Source organism: Coenobita brevimanus, chromosome 36, assembly GCF_032717465.1.
Source record: "Coenobita brevimanus isolate Jiangsu-jjx chromosome 36, ASM3271746v2, whole genome shotgun sequence".
NCBI lineage: Eukaryota > Metazoa > Arthropoda > Malacostraca > Decapoda > Coenobitidae > Coenobita > Coenobita brevimanus.
Genome location: NC_136989.1, coordinates 5,265,360 through 5,285,359, shown reverse-complemented (window position 1 = coordinate 5,285,359; position 20,000 = coordinate 5,265,360). Strand labels below are relative to the sequence as shown.

At 44.9% G+C, this 20,000-nt stretch overlaps 1 protein-coding gene across 1 annotated transcript in view; it reads left to right on the top strand.

The window, feature by feature from the left end:
* Window positions 1–1,568: 1,568 nt before the first annotated feature.
* Fnta (farnesyl transferase alpha) overlaps window positions 1,569–20,000 on the top strand; it is a 23,393-nt gene continuing 4,961 nt past the window's right edge. Inside the window, exons 1-5 of the mRNA XM_080269736.1 lie at window positions 1,569–1,609; window positions 8,231–8,373; window positions 9,226–9,349; window positions 11,593–11,688; window positions 14,056–14,190. Of these exons, the coding sequence (XP_080125862.1) occupies window positions 8,235–8,373; window positions 9,226–9,349; window positions 11,593–11,688; window positions 14,056–14,190 (494 nt within the window). The 5' untranslated portion in view covers window positions 1,569–1,609; window positions 8,231–8,234. The remainder of the gene's footprint in view (window positions 1,610–8,230; window positions 8,374–9,225; window positions 9,350–11,592; window positions 11,689–14,055; window positions 14,191–20,000) is intronic.

Below are 20,000 nucleotides of genomic sequence, written 5' to 3'. Positions count from 1 at the left end.
GGGGAGGCCAAGGATGAGATGGAGGGATGGGGTGGAGAGGTATATGAGAGAGGGGGGTGTGAGCTGGGAGGATGGAGAGTGAGAGACTAACGAGGAGAGTGTATATGAGTGAGGTGGAGGGGGGGGAGAGGGAGGGGGAGGCCGAGGATGAGGTGGAGGTTTGTTGGTCTTGAGGCGTGTTGAACTGGAGTGACAAGGGGTGGGTGGGGGCGGGGTGGGGAGGGTGGGACTGTGGGTGTAACTCCATTTTAGTCTAACCCAGCAGGATGTGTTGAATTGTGTACATAGTTCTCTCTCTCTCTCTCTCTCTCTCACACACACACACACACACACACACACACACACACACACACGTCTTCACATATGACAAAAACTCCACGCACACCTGAGTACAACGACGCACATAATTCTCTCTCTCTCTCTCTCTCTCACACACACACACACACACACACACACACACACACACACACACACACACACACACACGTCTTCACATATGACAAAAACTCCACGCACACCTGAGTACAAAGACGCACATAATTCTCTCTCTCTCTCTCTCTCTCTCTCTCTCTCTCTCTCTCACACACACACACACACACACACACACACGGATCTTGACTACAGAGGAGGAAGATGTTGAGGGTGTTGAGGAGAGACATAAATAGCAAGTGAAGGATGTACACACACACACACACACACACACACACACACACACACACACACATGTAGAGCCGTAGTATTGTCTTTTTCTGCCACTGAGCTTCGTGAAATAAGCTGCAAAAGGACGAAAATCTGGGCCAAGTTAAGATGAAAAGAGTATAGTAGATAAGGGAGGGACCGTACTGTAATAAGTAGGGACAAACGCCTATAAGTCCCATTTAACCCCTCACAGGATGCAGAGTCAGACAGTGGAGAGTTAAGTACAATATATTATTAAAATCAGCATCTATATACTGTATGTGGGAGTTTAGTGTTTCGCCTCCAAATGTTTATTTTTGATTTGCGCAAGAAGAATCAGCTCATTCTGGCACTGACTGATGTGATATGGGTCAGTAAAAAATGAAAAATGATGGATAACAAAATTCTGGCAGTAACTGAAATGTTCTTCGTGTATGAAACATTATTAAATCCATCTAATCGGCATATACGACCGTTGTCAGTTTCCATAATTGCGCCTATTTGGACAAAGCGCCCAACATAAACACAACAGCTGACAGGGAGGGTTGATGTGGAATTTGAGCGTAAATATCCAAGTATGTCTCTGTTCTCCATTGTTTTTTAGCTGAAAGTTTATTCTCGTGCAAAACATTATTAAATCCACCTAACCTAATACCATAAAAACGAGCATAGCTAAAATTGCGCATATTCGGAGAAGGCGCCCAGCATCAACACACCTGACAGGGAGGGTTGATATGGAATTTGAGCGTAAATATCCAAGTGTGTCTCTATTTTCCATTATTTTTTAAGCTGAAAGTTTAATCTCGTGCAAAAAATTAAATCCACCCAAATTAATACCATAAATACGAACATAGTTTCCAAAGCGCATATTTGGAAAAGGCGCGCACATCAACACAGCGGCTGACAGGGAGGGTTGATCTGGAATTTCCACGTAAATATTCAATTATTTCTCTATTTTTGCCTTGTATTTTAACTTGCAGCCATATTTATTTGAAAAGGAAGAAGATGGCTTTGTTTATATGTAGTGACTGTGAAAGATAACTCGATATAAAGCTTTCAGTCCAATATATTATAGGAAGTTACGGGTTAGGTTATTTTGGCCGATTCCCCCCCTCATTTTTTTTAGCTTAATTTAGGGATAAATGTAGTTTCAGAGGCTGGGTTTGACTAGTAACCAAGGAGACTAATCCCTGCCTTGTAACTAAAGCTTGTTGGATTTTCTGCAACTACGACACAGTTCGAAATTCGCCCAGTCTCCTGAGATGAAAATATTGACAATGCTATGTTTTTTAATATGTAATTTGGATGTCCCGTTACCATGGAGATTTATGGAACATTGCAACAAGTACATGGCTTAAAATGAGTGTAAAAATTAAGCAAATTAATTTATCTATCTATCTATAGCCCGACACCTTAATCCCGCAAAGGGTGGCCGCAGACAAAATGCCTCCAAGTCACTCTGTCACCCATTATTTGACTGCCCTCCCCCGACTCACCCCCCCCTCCCTCATATACCTCTCAACTCCATCCCTACACATCATTCTCGGTCTCCCCCACCCTCTCCTTCCCTCCACTTCACCTACATACACCCTCTTAGTCAGTCTTTCATTCTTTCATTCATAATACAGTTATCCCACAGGTTTCCCATAAAACAGCCTTAGTTGCAATAACTCACCCTTGCCACAAAGACCTTGTAAGAGATTGTAGATCTTCCTTTAGATGATGTGGAAGCTGTGGGTACCTTCACTCCCACCCACGAACCATGTTAAGGTTCTTCATGTGGGTGTAGGCCTATAATGCAGTCATCATAAGGATCAAGATGCAAACTGTCATCTGAGGTGTCATGCAGACTCACTGTTAAGGAGAAACATTGACAAGCAAATGTGACTGATTAGCAGACAGCCAAGTTGAATGTTGTTATATAAAGCAAGCAGCTTGGTTTGTTAAGTAAAAGGTAGCAATGTAGAAATAGGCAGAACAGGCACATGCTCTTTAGTGATAAATAAAAAGTTAACTGATTCTGAGAGTAGGCAAGAGAGACAGACCAGTATTCCTTAGTATTAAGTCAAATGTTAACTGAACATAGAAGTAAGCAAGATAGATACATTCTGTTTAGTGTGCAACTGTGATCATTGTTAGGCCCACTTAAAATGTGTATCTGTCCCCCTCTAAAGCTGTTCATGTAGACTGATTGATAAGCACGACAGAAGTACTTACTGGCTGTATCAGAGGAATCAGAAGTGGCTTCATGTGTTTGCACTCGAGAAGGGAGCTCTTGTGAATGAGGAGGAAGTAGCTCTGGTGAATGAGGAGGAAGTAGCTCTGGTGAATGAGGAGGAAGTAGCTCTTGTGAATGAGGAGGAAGTAGCTCTGGTGAATGAGGAGGTGGCTGTATAGAGGCAGTGGGCCTAGTCATCTTTGGACCAGGGTTCTTCTTTTTGAAAATGTGTTTTTTCACAGGCCTAGTTACTTTTGACTCTTTGCTAACCTTTTCTTGTTGTAGATGTCGTATGACTTTTCGGCTGGACAAGCAAAATGTTCTGTCTAGCACAGTCTTGATCTTTTTAGGGCCGTGTCCAGGCCTCCTTTCAGGGTAAAATCTGTGTTGTTTCATAGAGTCACTGGGGGGCGCGGTAGCACAGTGGTAGCGCGCCGGACTCGTAATCGGGGGATTGCGAGTTCGAGCCTCGCCCGGGCTGCCGTGCCGGGAGGGGTAGCTCGCTCCTGCAACCCTAGCGGGGCTATATAGTCCAATACAGGGCTTAGCTCGGGGGAACTCCATTTCTCCCATTTTCATAGAGTCACTGATTTGGCTTGACCTTGGTGTCTTGGGTGTAGAGGCTGACCTACTCATACCAGGCAAACTTGTAGGGTCAGATGGACTCACTTCAGACTCATGGTGTGGAGTCACATCTTGCCTAAGCATCATAGGCTTAGGCTTAAATGGTGACCTAGCAAATTCTTGTGGTGGCTCCTCCATTGTGAAAGGTACTTTCGCATACATTTGAAGAAGTGGGATATATCCAGCATAGTCTATGACCATATCACAGAGAGATCCTTTAGAATTCACTGTTTTTAGTCTTTGTTCCTTTGTGATGACATTGACAATGAGTAGCGTCTGGGAGGCTCGGTGAATATGTAGCTGGGGCTGTGTTTGCACAGATACTTCCTTGAATCCCCCCTGATCAATGCCTTCATAAATTGTTGAAGGATGTTCTTGTTGTGCGGCTGCTGCTTCTGGCTTGCTGTAATCTGGAGCACTGGCAGCAAATGGCATTAGCCCCCATTTTGCAAATCCAGATTTGATATTTTCTGGTGTCACATGTTTTGAATAGATGGGCATTAATACTTCTGCAAAATTGCCTTGAGACAGTACCTGGTCAGGATGTTCATGTTCGAAGTCTTTCACAGTTTTTGTCCATCCCCTTTTCAGTGGTTCAAACACAGGCACATCAAGCGGCTGCATGAAATGTGTTGTGTTTGGTGGGAGTCCATAGAGTATTATTTTCAGTTCATTGAGGGTCTTGGCAAGATGGTAATTGTTTCTTGTTTGATGCCAGTCTGTCCACACAATTACAGGAGTTTGCACATTGTTGGCCTTAAGCCAGTCATAAAAATCATTACAGAGATACTCATACAATGCTTCAAAGGGTATGTACCCCGTCTCACTTTTGCCAGCTGGGAATTCATAGCCACTGGGGAGTTTGTCAGCAATTCCAAAGTTGATTCTCTTTCCGGGGTATATTATCATAGGTGGCGGGACAGACCCGTCTGCACAAATACAACCCAACACTGTGATGCTTGTTTTTTGGTAGATAGAAGACTCCTCAGACACTTGTTTTGCCCCCTTTTCAGCAAGAACTCTTCCTTGTTTAGGTGAAAGGCTAAACCCTGTCACGTCAATATTGAAATGGCAAAGAAATCATGTGTTGAATGGAACCACTGCTTTATTCCTTGTATGCTAATGTTTTTCCTTGCTGATGTGAGAGTCTCTGGTGTACTATCTATCTATCTATCTACTGCCAACGCCATAATCCCATAAGGGGTGGCCATTTGACTTTGAGTTAGTTGTTTTACGAGGAGGGACACTAACCCTCCACCAACCCACTTGTTGACACGTAGGGTACGATATGTAATATTGGGATGGCGTTCTTTGAATAGTGTCCACCACTTCTCTTTGGGTGTGGTTCCAGGAAGTGAAGGAGGTCTCTTTCGACTTAGGCCTTTTTCTGCTTCATCTTCGAGTACAGATTTGACTGCCTGCATTATGTTCTTTTTTGTCACAGGATGAGCTCTCTTCCGGGCATGAATAATGTACTTAACAACAACCTCTTCCTCAGCCTCCGTTAAGAGTGGTTTGGGTCCAGGTTTTGACTCCATTGCTCTTCTGCCAGACGGTTTATGTCGAATGGTTGCTTCAGGAATCCCATGTTTCTTCCCAGCACTTCATATTGACATGCCCATCCTGCAAAATTCTATCTATCTATAGCCCGACGCCCTAATCCCGCAAAGGGTGGCCGCAGACAAAACGCCTCCAAGTCACTCTGTCACCCACCATTTGATTACCCTCCCCCCAACTCACTCCCCCCTCCCTCATATACCTCTCAACACCATCCCTCCACCTCATCCTCGGTCTACCCCTCCCTCTCCCTCCCTCCACCTCACCTACATACACCCTCTTAGTCAGTCTTTCATTCTCCATTCTCTCCACAAGTCCAAACCACCTCAGTGTATTTCTCCTAATCTTCTCCACCACATCCACATCCACCCCACAAAGACTAATTCCTTTGTTACAGTAAGGAGTTATGGTCATTAAGGTACTTCAGGGAGTAGCAACCATGTATTAGCCAGCAGTGGATAATGTTTGGGAAGATTAGTAGGAGTTAATGAGGATTTAAATTTATGTGTTTGGTTTAGACTGTAGTTAAAGGAGCAATTTTTCTATACTTACAGTACTCTTTGACGTCATTAATAGCAGATTGCACAGCATCATCACCATACATCCTTCTCTGTTTAGGCTCCTCCTTGGCCTTTTTCTTGTCTTTTTGGGGACGGTATAATTACAGTAATGCTAGACTTTGCTTCATGGGAAAAATGTCTTATATCTGTAGTAGAGAATAATAGTTAGTACTGCTTATAGACAGTGGATGAGAAATCTGCTTTTTTACTGCAGCCATTTAGTACGCAGTCCAGTCTCTCTCTTGTATGTGCGTACAAATTATTAGTGCACGCGTACAGTCTGTCTTGTACGTGCATACAAATTATTAGTGTATGTGTACAGATTATTTGTACGTGTGTACAAAAAGCAAGACTGGATGCGTACTAAATGGTTATGGGGTAGCATAAATTCACCGAGTGGTCACTCAGCCCAGTTCATAGGAAAACCTCTCTTCTGATGTAGGCAGCTAGGGTGAGGGTACAATGTTCTGTGGCTGGTGGTTACGACCTTCTAAACCAAGTCCGAATATTTGCATACTAATTAGTTTTCATAGCTGTGACTCTTCCAGTTTGTACGCACCCACTCTCCCTTCCTCACGTTTACAGAAGCTCTGCGGTTGATATACTTAACTGCAGTTTAACTCTCTGGCCATTGATCTGAAACATAAAAATGTAAATATATTACTCATAGCATGCTCAAAATCTTATTCCTTACGGTTTGTGTAAGAAAACGACAACTTTTCTCACTTCTTTGGGGAAACATTTTTTTTATACCACTTCCAGCTACAACAGAAGGCTACAACTTTCTATAAACTTAGATTGATCATTCATGTTTCTTAGTAAATATTTTCACTTCTGTACCTCTGCCCAATTTTCCTGGGCAGTTTTTCTTTTCAAGGTGTGAGTACTAATTGGATAGGTGCGTACGGATTGGCGAAATTACCCTAATCCCATAAGGGGTGGCCACAAACAAATCGCCTCCATGTTGCCCTGTCCCCCGCCATTTCACTGCCCTGCTCCCAGCTCACACCCCCCTCTCCCATATACCTCTCCACCCCATCCCATCCTCAGTCTCCCCCTCCCTCTCCCCCCCTGCACCTCTCACATACACTCTCCTTGTCAGTCTTTCACCCTCCATCCTCTCCACATGGCCAGACCACCTCAGTGTGTTTCTCCTAACGCTTCCTATCACATCCACACCACAACCTATACCTAGAAAACGTTAATATAAGTCTAAAAACAGTTTATAAAGTAACCTAAACACAAAATTTAAGTTTGAAATATTAAAACTGGTTCAAAAAAGCAAAATTCATCACATAACTGGGGACTGACCATTGCTAGGCGGGGGAGGCTGTTAATATGTTTACATCGCAAAGGCAGGGTATCGCATAAAGAGGGATTGTATAATGAGATGGAGAATGAGAGACTGACGAGGAGAGTGTATGTGAGTGAGGTGGAGGGGGGCAGAGAACATAAGAACATAAGAAGAGAGGATAACTGCAGTAGGCCGGTTGGCCCATGCTAGGCAGCTCCTAGAAGAGTAACTGAACTACTAGAATGAGATAAGGATAGCAAAGAAGAAGGCTCTCCCCCGCCCTCCAAACCCTCCAGCCGAAGCCGGCAGGAAAAAGTCAGAAAGAACACCACGCCGTATAGAAAAACTGGCGTGGACATTTTACAGGAAAGTGTGAAAGGAGAATAGAGACTATCATAGTGTAACCTGAAAAGAAAATTTTTTGAATTAGTATTGGTTATAAGATTTTCTTTATTCTATATCCACCCCTTATTAGTCATATGCTTATCTAGCCTATGCTTGAAACTCTCAATGGAAGAGGCAGCAACTACTTTACTAGGTAGCTTATTCCATTCGTCTACTACTCTATTACCAAACCAATTTCTACCGATTTCCTTACTGAAACGGAATTTTTCTAGTTTGAAACCATTATTTCTAGTTCTATCCTGTATGCTCACTTTAAGTACCTTGCTAATATCTCCCTTATTTATACCATTCATCCACTTAAACACCTCAATTAAGTCTCCCCTTACTCTACGCCTCTCTAGCGAATGCAGACTTAGAGGGAGGGGGAGGCCAAGGATGAAATGGAGGGATGGAGTGGAGAGGTATATGAAAGAGGGGGGAGTGAGCTGGGGGGATGGAGAGTGAGAGACTGATGAGGAGAGTGTATGTGAGTTAGGTGGAGGGGGGGAGAGGGAGGGGGAGGCCAAGGATGAGATGAAGGGATGGGGTGGAGAGGTATATGAGAGAGGGGGGTGTGAGCTGGGAGCAGGGCAGTGAAATGGCGGGGGACAGGGTGACATGGAGGTGATTTGTTTGTGGCCACCCCTTATGGGATTAAGGCAAGTGGCTGTGGATAGACAGATAGATAGATATAGATACTGATTGACTTATGTGGCTGTAGATAAATAGATAGATAGATAGATAGATAGATAGATAGGTAGATAGATAGGTATAGATATTGATTGGCTTATGTGGCTAGAGAGAGAGAGCGAGGGAGAGAGAGAGGGAGAGAGAGCGAGAAGGAGAGAGAGAGAGATACAGATAGATAGATAAACATAGATGCAAAGTAACTAATGTAACGTTTATCTCTTTCAGTAACATGTGTTCCAACAATGACTATGTATCGGAGGAGGAAATCTGGGTGTTCTACAAAGACCGAGAGGAGTGGGCTGATGTCACCCCCGTACCACAGGACGACGGACCCCACGCCGTCGTCAGGATCGCGTACACCGATGCCTGTAAGGGGTCGGATAGATTTAGAAAGCGTTAGATAGATTTATTACCTAACGCCTTCAATCGGGGAACTTATTTTTATATATTTGTGGATGTGATAGTGTTAGGAGAAATACATTGAGGTGTTTTGGCCATATGGAAAGGATGGTGAGAGACTAACTAGGAGAGTGTATGTGTGAGTGAGGTGGAGAGGAAGGATGTGATAGAAAATGTGGATGTGATAGAAAGCATTAGGAGAAATATATTGAGGTGGTTTGGCCATATAGAGAGGATGGAGAGTGAGAGACTAACTAGGAGAGTGTATGTGGGTGAGGTGGAGAGGGAGAGAAGGAGGGGGAGACCAAGGATGAGATGTATTTATATATGTGAAGTGAAGGAGCGTTGTGGTGTGGATGTGGATGTGATAGGAAGCGTTAGGAGAAACACATTGAGGTGGTTTGGCCATGTGGAGAGGATGGAGAGTGAGAGACTAACCAGAAGAGTGTATGTGGGTGAGGTGGAGGAGGGGCAGACGGAGGGGGAGGCCAAGGATGAGATGAAGGGATGGAGTGGAGAGGTATATGAGAGAGGGGGGTGTGAGCTGGGGGATAGAGAGTGAGAGACTGACGAGGAGAGTGTATGTGAGTGAGGTGGAGGGGGGGAGAGGGAGGGGTAGGCCAAGGATGAGATGGAGGGATGGAGTGGAGACATGAGAGAGGGGGGTGTGAGCTGGGAGCAGGGCAGTGAAATGGCGGGGGACAGGGCGACATTGAGGTGATTTGTTTGTGACCACTCATGAGATTAAGACCCCTGGAATAGATAGATAAAATGAACGGGGTATAGGAGCCACCGTATCTACTTTTAACGTCTATCTACAGTCAGCGACGTGTACGACTACTTCCGTGCTGTTGTTGCCAGCGGTGAGATGTCGGAGAGGGCACTGGAACTAACGGAAGATGCTATTAACATGAACGCAGCAAACTACACCGTCTGGCAGTATAGGTAAGAGTTTTATTGTTTTCTATTGTTAGAGAGAAGGAACCGCTGTCATAGGTGTGGGCTCTCACCATCCACTCACTCAATGTAGTGCTGGTTTAGGTGTCTGCCCTTTCCTCTCTTCCATCCTTCCTCTTCTGTCTTTCCTTCATTCTTTCCTCTTCCTTCTGTCTATGGGTGACTTTACACTCCCTCTTCTGTCTTTCTTTCCTTCATTCTTTCCTCTTCCTTCTGCCTGTGGGTCACTTTACACTCCCTCTTCTGTCTTTCTTTCCTTCATTCTTTCCTCTTCCTTCTGCCTGTGGGTCACTTTACACTCCCTCTTCTGTCTTTCCTTCATTCTTTCCTCTTCCTTCTGCCTGTGGGTCACTTTACACTCCCTCTTCTGTCTTTCTTTCCTTCATTCTTTCCTCTTCCTTCTGCCTGTGGGTGACTTTACACTCCCTCTTCTGTCTTTCTTTCCTTCATTCTTTCCTCTTCCTTCTGTCTATGGGTGACTTTACACTCCCTCTTCTGTCTTTCTTTCCTTCACTCTTTCCTCTTCCTTCTGCCTGTGGGTCACTTTACACTCCCTCTTCTGTCTTTCTTTCCTTCATTCTTTCCTCTTCCTTCTGCCTGTGGGTGACTTTACACTCCCTCTTCTGTCTTTCTTTCCTTCATTCTTTCCTCTTCCTTCTGCCTGTGGGTCACTTTACACTCCCTCTTCTGTCTTTCTTTCCTTCATTCTTTCCTCTTCCTTCTGCCTGTGGGTCACTTTACACTCCCTCTTCTGTCTTTCTTTCCTTCATTCTTTCCTCTTCCTTCTGCCTGTGGGTCACTTTACACTCCCTCTTCTGTCTTTCTTTCCTTCATTCTTTCCTCTTCCTTCTGCCTGTGGGTCACTTTACACTCCCTCTTCTGTCTTTCTTTCCTTCATTCTTTCCTCTTCCTTCTGCCTGTGGGTCACTTTACACTCCCTCTTCTGTCTTTCTTTCCTTCATTCTTTCCTCTTCCTTCTGCCTATGGGTCACTTTACACTCCCTCTTCTGTCTTTCTTTCCTTCATTCTTTCCTCTTCCTTCTGCCTGTGGGTCACTTTACACTCCCTCTTCTGTCTTTCTTTCCTTCATTCTTTCCTCTTCCTTCTGCCTGTGGGTCACTTTACACTCCCTCTTCTGTCTTTCTTTCCTTCATTCTTTCCTCTTCCTTCTGCCTGTGGGTGACTTTACACTCCCTCTTCTGTCTTTCTTTCCTTCATTCTTTCCTCTTCCTTCTGCCTGTGGCTGACTTTACACTCCCTCTTCTGTCTTTCCTTCCTTCATTCTTTCCTCTTCCTTCTGCCTGTGGGTCACTTTACACTCCCTCTTCTGTCTTTCTTTCCTTCATTCTTTCCTCTTCCTTCTGCCTGTGGGTCACTTTACACTCCCTCTTCTGTCTTTCTTTCCTTCATTCTTTCCTCTTCCTTCTGCCTGTGGGTGACTTTACACTCCCTCTTCTGTCTTTCTTTCCTTCATTCTTTCCTCTTCCTTCTGCCTGTGGGTGACTTTACACTCCCTCTTCTGTCTTTCTTTCCTTCATTCTTTCTTCTTCCTTTTGCCTGTGGGTCACTTTACACTCCCTCTTCTGTCTTTCTTTCCTTCATTCTTTCCTCTTCCTTCTGCCTGTGGGTCACTTTACACTCCCTCTTCTGTCTTTCTTTCCTTCATTCTTTCTTCTTCCTTCTGCCTGTGGGTGACTTTACACTCCCTCTTCTGTCTTTCTTTCCTTCATTCTTTCTTCTTCCTTCTGCCTGTGGGTGACTCTACACTGAGTGACAAGCCAAATGGTTTCCTGTACACCAGGAAACCATTTACTACACTGGGTGGTAACCATAACACCAAATTATGGCGCCTGGTGGTTTAGTGGGGAATTAAGGCGCTCCAGTCGGATTGAGCCGGTGCAGGTTTATATCCAAGGGATGGTTGGGGTTTATTGCTCATGTAATGCCACTCAGGGATGAGTGAGACTGGTCACTCTCATCTTAACTCACCTACGTACCTACACTGGAGGTCATAGGCAGTAGGAAATACAGACAGAGGGAGATGCATCTTGAATTTGCCTCTGTTATCTTGTTTTTGTTTTTTCTTGGACTAATTTGCCACTCCTAGCCTTGGGTTCCTTCTTTCTTACATTAAAAAAAAGTTAATTATACATAGAGGTTTAAATGGCTCAATAAACTGTAAAATTACTTAACATATTCCTGTATTTGATTTGTTTTTCTCTCTCCCACAGGCGAAAGATTTTGAAGCATCTCGGTAGTGATCTCGAGAAAGAGTTGGCCTTCTGCAGAGAGATGATTGAGATGAATCCTAAGAACTACCAAGTGTGGTGAGTGTGTGTGTGTGTGTGTGTGTGTGTGTGTAGGAAGGTGTTTGTGTGTGCGTGTGTTTAGGAAGGGGTGTGTGTATGTGTATGTGTGTTGAGGAGGTATGGTGTGTGTGTGTGTGTGTGTGTGTATGTGTGTGTGTGTGTGTGTATGTGTGTGTGTGTGTGTGTGTGTGTGTGTGTGTGTGTTTAGGAAGGGGTGTGTGTGTGTGTGTGTGTGTTTAGGAAGGGGTGTGTGTATGTGTATGTGTGTTGAGGAGGAATGGTGTATGTGTGTGTGTGTAGGAAGGTGTTTGTGTGTGTATGTGTTTAGGAAGGGGTGTGTGTATGTGTGTTGAGGAGGTATGGTGTATTGTGTGTGTGTGTGTGTGTGTGTGTGTGTGTGTGTGTGTGTGTGGAGGAAGGTGTTTGTGTGTATGTGTGTTGAGGAGGTATGGTGTATGTGTGTGTGTGTGTGTGTGTAGGGGAGAGTGTATGTGTGCATGTGTAGGGAGGGTGTGTGTGTATGGATGTCTGTGTGTGTGAGGGAGGGATATAGGGTGTGTGTAAAGCAACTTTTTCTGGTCGTTACCCACTTTTCATACATGATCCTTGTCCATGGCCCCCCTTCCCCAACCATAACCCATGACTACAGTGACTGTCTACACTACAGTCCTACACTCATCATGTCCTTATAAAAATCACTCTAGCAAATCCTGTAATTTTATTGATTCCATTTGTTATTTTCTCTTTTGTTAAGCATTAATAAAGAAATGTGTATTTTGTCTTAGCTGAATCTTATATAATTATTGAAATGGTACTAAAGTAATAATTAAATGCACATTTTAAAAATCAATACTTAGAGTAATTAAAAATTGCATTATTGCGAAAAGCTGATTCAGCAATTAAAAAAAATTCACTGGATTGAAAAAGTGTATCTTTGAATCTTACAAATCTGATAACTTTATAATTCTGAAATGATATGCTATCATAGTGAGTCATAATTATCTGCCACAACCATGGCCTTCAATTGCGACACACCCACCTCCTCCCAGACCATTTGCTTCTGAACATTCATGCCAGGTTCATTTTTCCTTCATTTGAATCCCCATTCCACTCAGTGTAAGTTCTCTCCACTGACTACCGACTCGCTAAACTCCTTCGGTTGAGGTTATGGCCCCCTACATTCTGATATATGGCCCCCAGTTTGGGAACCACTGGTGTAAAGGATTGACTGATGTATGGGGGTGTATATACTGACTGTGTGTGTGTGTGTGTGTGTGTGTGTAAGAGAGTTTGTTGATGTTACAATGTGTGTGTGTGTGTGTGTGTGTGTGTGTGTGTGTGTGTGTGAAACGTGTTGCCCACATGATGCAAAACGATGTCCCACACACGTCTACACGTCTGCATAATGTGCATTGCTAACTCCTAATCATCAAGGTGCAGTGTGTAGAAGACTTAAAACACACATTTCAAAGCACATGCAGTTTACGAGAGAAGGCACGCAATCAACGACCTCCACAGGATTTCGTTTACACGTTTTAGAGTGCTTGGAGAGACAGGCTGACGAATGAGGATATAAAGGAGCGTTGTGGTGTGGATGTGGATGTGATAGGAAGCGTTATGAGGAACACACTGAGGTGGTTTGGCCATGTGGAGAGGATGGAGGGTGAAAGACTGACAAAGAGAGTGTATGTGAGTGAGGTGGAGGGGGGAAGAGGGAGGGGGAGGCCGAGGATGAGATGGAGGGATGGGGTGGAGAGGTATATGAGAGAGGGGTGTGTGAGTTGGGAGCAGGGCAGTGAAATGGTGGGGGACAGGGCGACATGAAGGCGGTTTGTTTGTGGCCACCCCAAACGGGATTGAGGCGTCTGGCAATAGATAGATAGATAGATAGAGTGCGTTTAGATGGTTAGGCAGTGGAAACAGGTGCTTGGAACAAACGCATCCCAAACACAAAGCAGTAGGGATGAAAGGAGGAACTTACTATGAAGGATTATATGGTAAAGTTTGTTTTGCATTTGTAGGTCACTCCTTACTGGATTATGGCTTCTGACTAGAGATAGATAGATTAGATAGATAGATAGATAGATAGGGTGTTGATGAGTGTATATCGTCGTGTAATAGATAGATAGATAGTGCATTAAGGTTGGCTAGAGATAGATAGATAGTGCGTTGAAGTTGGCTAGAGATAGATAGATAGATAGATAGATTGGGTGTTGAAGTTGGCTAGAAATAGATAGATAGAGAGATAGCGTGTTGAGGTATGTATGTATATCGACAGGCACCATTGTCATGTAATGGATAGATAGATGGGTAGATAGATAGATAAACTGCTAAACAGATAGATAGATAGATAGATAGGGTGTTGGAGTATATATCTATTTCCAGGCACCACCGTCGGGTCATCGTGGAGTGGTTAGGAGACCCCAGTAAGGAGCTTCGACTAACGGAGATGATCTTTAGCCAGGATGCGAAGAATTACCACGCCTGGGAGCACCGCCAGTGGGTCCTGCGAACATTCAAGTCAGTGTTATATCCTGCTCTCACCATCCACTCGCTCGATGTAGTGCTTCGGGTGCCTGCCCCCTTTCCTCTCCTCCATCCTTCTTTCCTTCCATCCTCTTCTGTCTTTCCAGCCTACGTACATTCAAGTTAGTGTTATATATACCAGTGTGACTCATACACACACAAATACACACTCACCAGTGCAACTCATACACATAAATACACACTCTCTCACCAGTGTGACTTGTACACACAAATACACACTCTCTCACCAGTGTGACTCATACACACACAAATACACACTCTCACCAGTGTGACTCATACACACAAATACACACTCTCACCAGTGCAACTCATACACACAAATACACACTCTCACCAGTGCAACTCATACACACAAATACACACTCTCACCAGTGCAACTCATACACACAAATACACACTCTCTCACCAGTGTGACTCATACACACAAATACACACTCTCTCACCAGTGTGACTCATTCACACAAATACACACTCTCACCAGTGCAACTCATACACACAAATACACACTCTCTCGCCAGTGCAACTCATTCACACAAATACACACTCTCACCAGTGCAACTCATACACACAAATACACACTCTCTCACCAGTGCAGCTCATACACACAAATACACACTCTCTCACCAGTGCAACTCATACACACAAATACACACTCTCTCACCAGTGCAACTCATACACACAAATACACACTCTCTCACCAGTGCGATTTATTTCTGTTTTTTACACCCGCACGTGTGAAGGAAGTAGGGTGTATTGTTGTGTGTGTGTGTGTGTGTGTGTGTGTGTGTGGACAAAATAATACATACTTTTACCCAATTTTAATTAAACTATCCATCCATCCATCATCCAATCCTACATTGCCCCATGAGGAGCGTAGCAGCCCGGGGCTAGGCAGTTGGTCCCGACATTTAAGATGAGAGTGAAATGATAATGATAATAATAATAATACCACTCGTAGATGGTGGCGCGTGCTGCCAGTGCACACGTAACAATGTTAGGCGTGGAGGTGATTGCCAAGGGTCAGTCTAGGTTGAAGTTTCAGGTGTGGCTTTGCATGATGTACACTCGCACCAGGAAGTATCGGTGCAGACTATGTGTTAAATACTATGACACACAGAACAAAGGAAACTGGAAATTGCGGTTCCATCCTCCTACACTCAGGCATCCCAGATGATAGATGACGGCTGTATCAGATACCTCTAGTGTCCATGATGAGTAAGGAATGGCTGTAAATTCATTCATTCATTCACTGCCAGACGCCATGTATCCCAAACGGGGTGGCCAAGGGCTTAGAGTTAATTGTTTTACAGGGAGGGGCACTAATCCTCCACCAACCCCACTTGACACGTAGGGAGAACGTTATGCCAACAGCATCTGGTGTTCCCAGGCGGTCACCCATCCAAGTACTAACCAGACCCAACGTTACAGTATATACAGGTATTAACAGGCTATCACTGCCAATGGTCGAATCATTCCAGATGACATCAGACCGCCAGTGCACCGATAGTCTCTGGAGCGAGTGTACAGGGGGTGACTACTGAGGTTATAGCTTCTGAGGATGATGGCGGCACTGATGGAGTTGAAGGGGTGGCCGGCCTAGAATATGACGCCAGTGTGCTGTGCGTAGCGTTCCGTCTCTGTGTGTTCAGAATCTGTGGGTTGCAAGAGTCTGTTCTGTTAGGTGTGCCGCAGTGCCACGTCTCGCTGGGGTTCGCTCCATTTCCTTCATAATTTCAATATTCCTGGCAAAACCATATAAACACTCTCTTTTTTTTTTCTTAATGTGAGGAAGAAGGAACCAAAGGCCATGAGCCCGCAATAACAGTTCCCTCCAAGAGAAAAACAAAATACAAGAGAGAGCCAAATTCAAGATGCATTCATTTTGAGATGCCTGGACACACTGCGTTTGAAAGACTGGAGATCATAGGCAGCAGAGAATACAGACAGAGGGAGACAGTTCCAGAGTTGAGCTGTTGCATAAATGAAAGACTGGAGATCATAGGCAGCAGGAAATACAGACAGAGGGAGACAGTTCCAGAGTTGACCTGTTGCATAAATGAAAGACTGGAGATCATAGGCAGCAGGAAATACAGACAGAGGGAGACAGTTCCAGAGTTGACCTGTTGCATACATGAAGGACTGGGAGGTTCTTGATTGATAACTACTATTCTCTCTGTGGAACTTCCTTCTCACTTGGGTCTTCCTTGTGCTGCTGTCTTACTATGTCCAGCTGCGTTGAAGGTCGTTTACGTGGTGAGTGAAAGTAATGCAGTGGCGTACATGCGAGCGTAGGAGGGCTGGAGCTGTTTTGTTTTGAATACAAGGCGGCGGGTCAGCTCTGGAACTGTCCCCCTCTGTCTGTATTTCCGACTTCCTATGACCTCCAGTCTTTCAAACGCAGTGTGTTCAGGCATCTCGAAATGAATGGACCTTGAATTTGGCTCTCTTTTGTGTTGTATAATAGGTCAACTCTGGAACTGTCTTCCTCTCTATTTCCTGCTTCCTATGATCACCAGTCTTTCAAACGCAGTGTGTCCAGGCATCTTGAAGTGATCGGATTTTGAATTTGGCTGTCTCTTGTATTGTATAATAGGTCAACTCTGGAACTGTCTCCCTCTGTCTGTATTTCCTGCTGCCTGTGATCTCCAGTCTTTCAAACGCAGTGTGTCCAGGCATCTCAAAATGAACGGGTCTTGAATTTGGCTCTCTTGTGTATTGTTTTTGTTTTCTTGGAAGGAATGGTTTGTGGGCTCAGCCTTGGGTTCCTTCTTCCTTGCATAAAAAAAAAAGACTAAATACAGCTGCTAGTCATTGTGCACAACTGGCTTCTCTGATAGATGGTACGGCTGATTGTTGATTTTAAAAAATTCGTTAAACCGAGTGTAGGCATTTGTTGTGGAAATGAAGGGTAGTAAAACACTATCGATCTATCTATCCATAGCCTGACACCCTCCCGCAAAGGGTGGCCGCAGACAAAACGCCTCCAAGTCACTCTGTCACCCACCATTTGACTACCCTCCCCCCAACTCACCCCCCCCTCCCTCATATACCTCTCAACTCCCTCCCTCCACCTCATCCTCGGTCTACCCCTCCCTCTCCCTCCCTCCACCTCATCTCAACACAATTTTCATTAAACTGAATTATTGTTGTGTGAAGGCAGAGTATAAGAGAGAAGTGGAGGAACGATTGGGCAAATATGAGTTGGAGCAGATGGGGGACGTGGAAGGTGTGTGTAAGATATTTACAGAAGAAATATGTGTAGCATGTGATGTGGTGTGTTATTTACAGAAGAAATATGTGCAGCATGTGATGTGGTGTGTGGAAGGAAGAGAAGACGGAGGGGGGTGCAAGGAACAGCGTGGTGGACTGAAGAGGTGAGAGAGGCTGTGGCACAAAAGAAGAAAGCATACAATGAATGGATGAGAAATAGGGGCGTGGAAGAAGTTGAGAGGCGGAAGAGAGAGTTATATGTGGAAAGAAGGAGAGAGGTGAAAAGATGTGCAGCATGTGATGTGGTGTGTGGGAGGAAGAGAAGACGGAGTGGGGTGCAAGGAACAGCCACCCCGAACGGAGGCATCTGGCAATAGATAGAATGGATAGATAGAATGTTTGTTGTGTGAAAGTTGCATATACAGTCAGTCCTTCCCTTACGCGGGTCCTTCCTTCCCTTCCGCACCGTGGGAGAGACCCAGCCAGTGCACCAGGCCACTGTCACGTCACACTCTCCCCCATGAACACCCTACAGTTAGGACGTGTGTGTGCGCTGGGCTCTTGTGATGCACGTGGAAGCTGACCCCTAGTGCTGTGACGGTGTGTGTGGGGGGTGCCATGCCTTACTCAGTGCTGTAGTGCTGACCCTGTGCTGCCTCAGTGCTGTGTGCCCTTGTGCGCTGAGTACTGTGCATATGTACTCTCCATCATGTACTTTCATATTTTTATTCTTGTTTTGATCATTGTAAGGTATAATAATCTTCTATCTATCTATCTATTGCCAGACTACTCAATCCCGTTCGGGGTGGCCACAAACAAATCGCCTCCATGTCGCCCTGTCCCCTGCCATTTCACTGCCCTGCTCCCAGCTCACATCCCCCTCTCTCATATACCTCTCCACCCCATCCATCTCATCCTCAGCCTCCCCCTCCCTCTCCCCCCCCCCACCTGAAAGACTGACAATAATAATCTTTATTGTGTATATTTCTCGATTGTAGACTTTGTTGGAAGGACACAAGTCAAGAGTGAGAGCAGTGGAAATGAGTTATTTAAGAGGAGCCTGTGGAGTTACATGGAGAGACAGGCTGACAAATGAGGATATAAAGGAGCGTTGTGGTGTGGATGTGGATGTGATAGGAAGTGTTATGAGGAACACACTGAGGTGGTTTGGCCTTGTCGAGAGGATGGAGGGTGAAAGACTGACGAAGAGAGTGTATGTGAGTGAGGTGGAGGGGGAAGAGGGAGGGGGAGGCCGAGGATGAGATGGAGGGATGGGGTGGAGAGGTATATGAGAGAGGGGGGTGTGAGTTGGGAGCAGGGCAGTGAAATGGCGAGGGACAGGGTGACCTGGAGGCAATTTGTTTGTGGCCACCCCGAATGGGATTGAGTCCTCTGGCAATAGATAGATAGATAGATAGATTTTGCTCTGAAGAAGGGATAAGCATTTTCCGAAACGTCAGCAAATAAGACCCTAACGTCACTACGATGTTTGTGTTGTGGCTGGTGATCCTCGTCCTATTACATCTGCGTTATCTATGCTCCGAGTGTATAACCAGAGGGAAGGTTTACCCAGGGAGAGACAAAATAAAGATCCGTTGTCCAGTGTTAACTATCCATCATTGCCAACACTATACTGTACTCTGTTTTCTTTATCGAGGCGAAGGTGCACTTGACAGATTGGTGAAGATTGGCTGAATGCAACATGTCCAAATAACCTTGCTGTGTTTTAAATAATTACTGGTGACGTCGGACATGTTGCATTCGGCCAATCATCACCAATCTGTCAAGTGCATCTTCGCCTCGATTAAATAAACTGAGTAGCTGAGTACAGTACGATAGTGATGCTTGTAATTATGTACTGTGTTACAAGTGTACTCCAGTTTGACAGTGCAGTTTGTTAGGTATAGACCCATTGTTAGGTGGGGTATTGCATCTAGGGGTAGTGTACATCAAAGTATACCTGTACTACTACTACTACTACTGCTACTACTGCATCTAGGGGTATCGTACATCAAGGTATACCTGTACTACTACTTGTACTACCACTACCACCACCACTACTACTACATCATTAACCCTTCGTTAGTCAGGTGGGGTGTTTTGACACCCAAATTTTTTACAAGCTCATATTTCCCAACCGGTAATTTGAATACTTCTCTGCGTTCCAGTACTCTGCTGATTCAGTGATGGGAGGCAGCATGTGGATTGGTTCAGTCTTGCCTCTGCTGTAGTGAGAGAGAGGGGCACTCCCCCCTGGGGTGTCCAGTCACCCCATCAAACTAACCATTTAGATCATATTGTCATATAGATTGGTTTTTTATCATATTGTTTATCGAATGAGGAAGTGAAGGAACGTTGTGGGGTAGATGTGGATGTGGTTGAGAAGATTAGGAGAAATACACTGAGGTGGTTTGGACATGTGGAGAGAATGGAGAATGAAAGACTGACTAAGAGGGTGTATGTAGGTGAGGTGGAGGGAGGGAGAGGGAGGGGTAGACCGAGGATGAGGTGGAGGGATGGAGTTGAGAGGTATATGAGGGAATGGAGAATGAAAGACTGACTAAGAGGGTGTA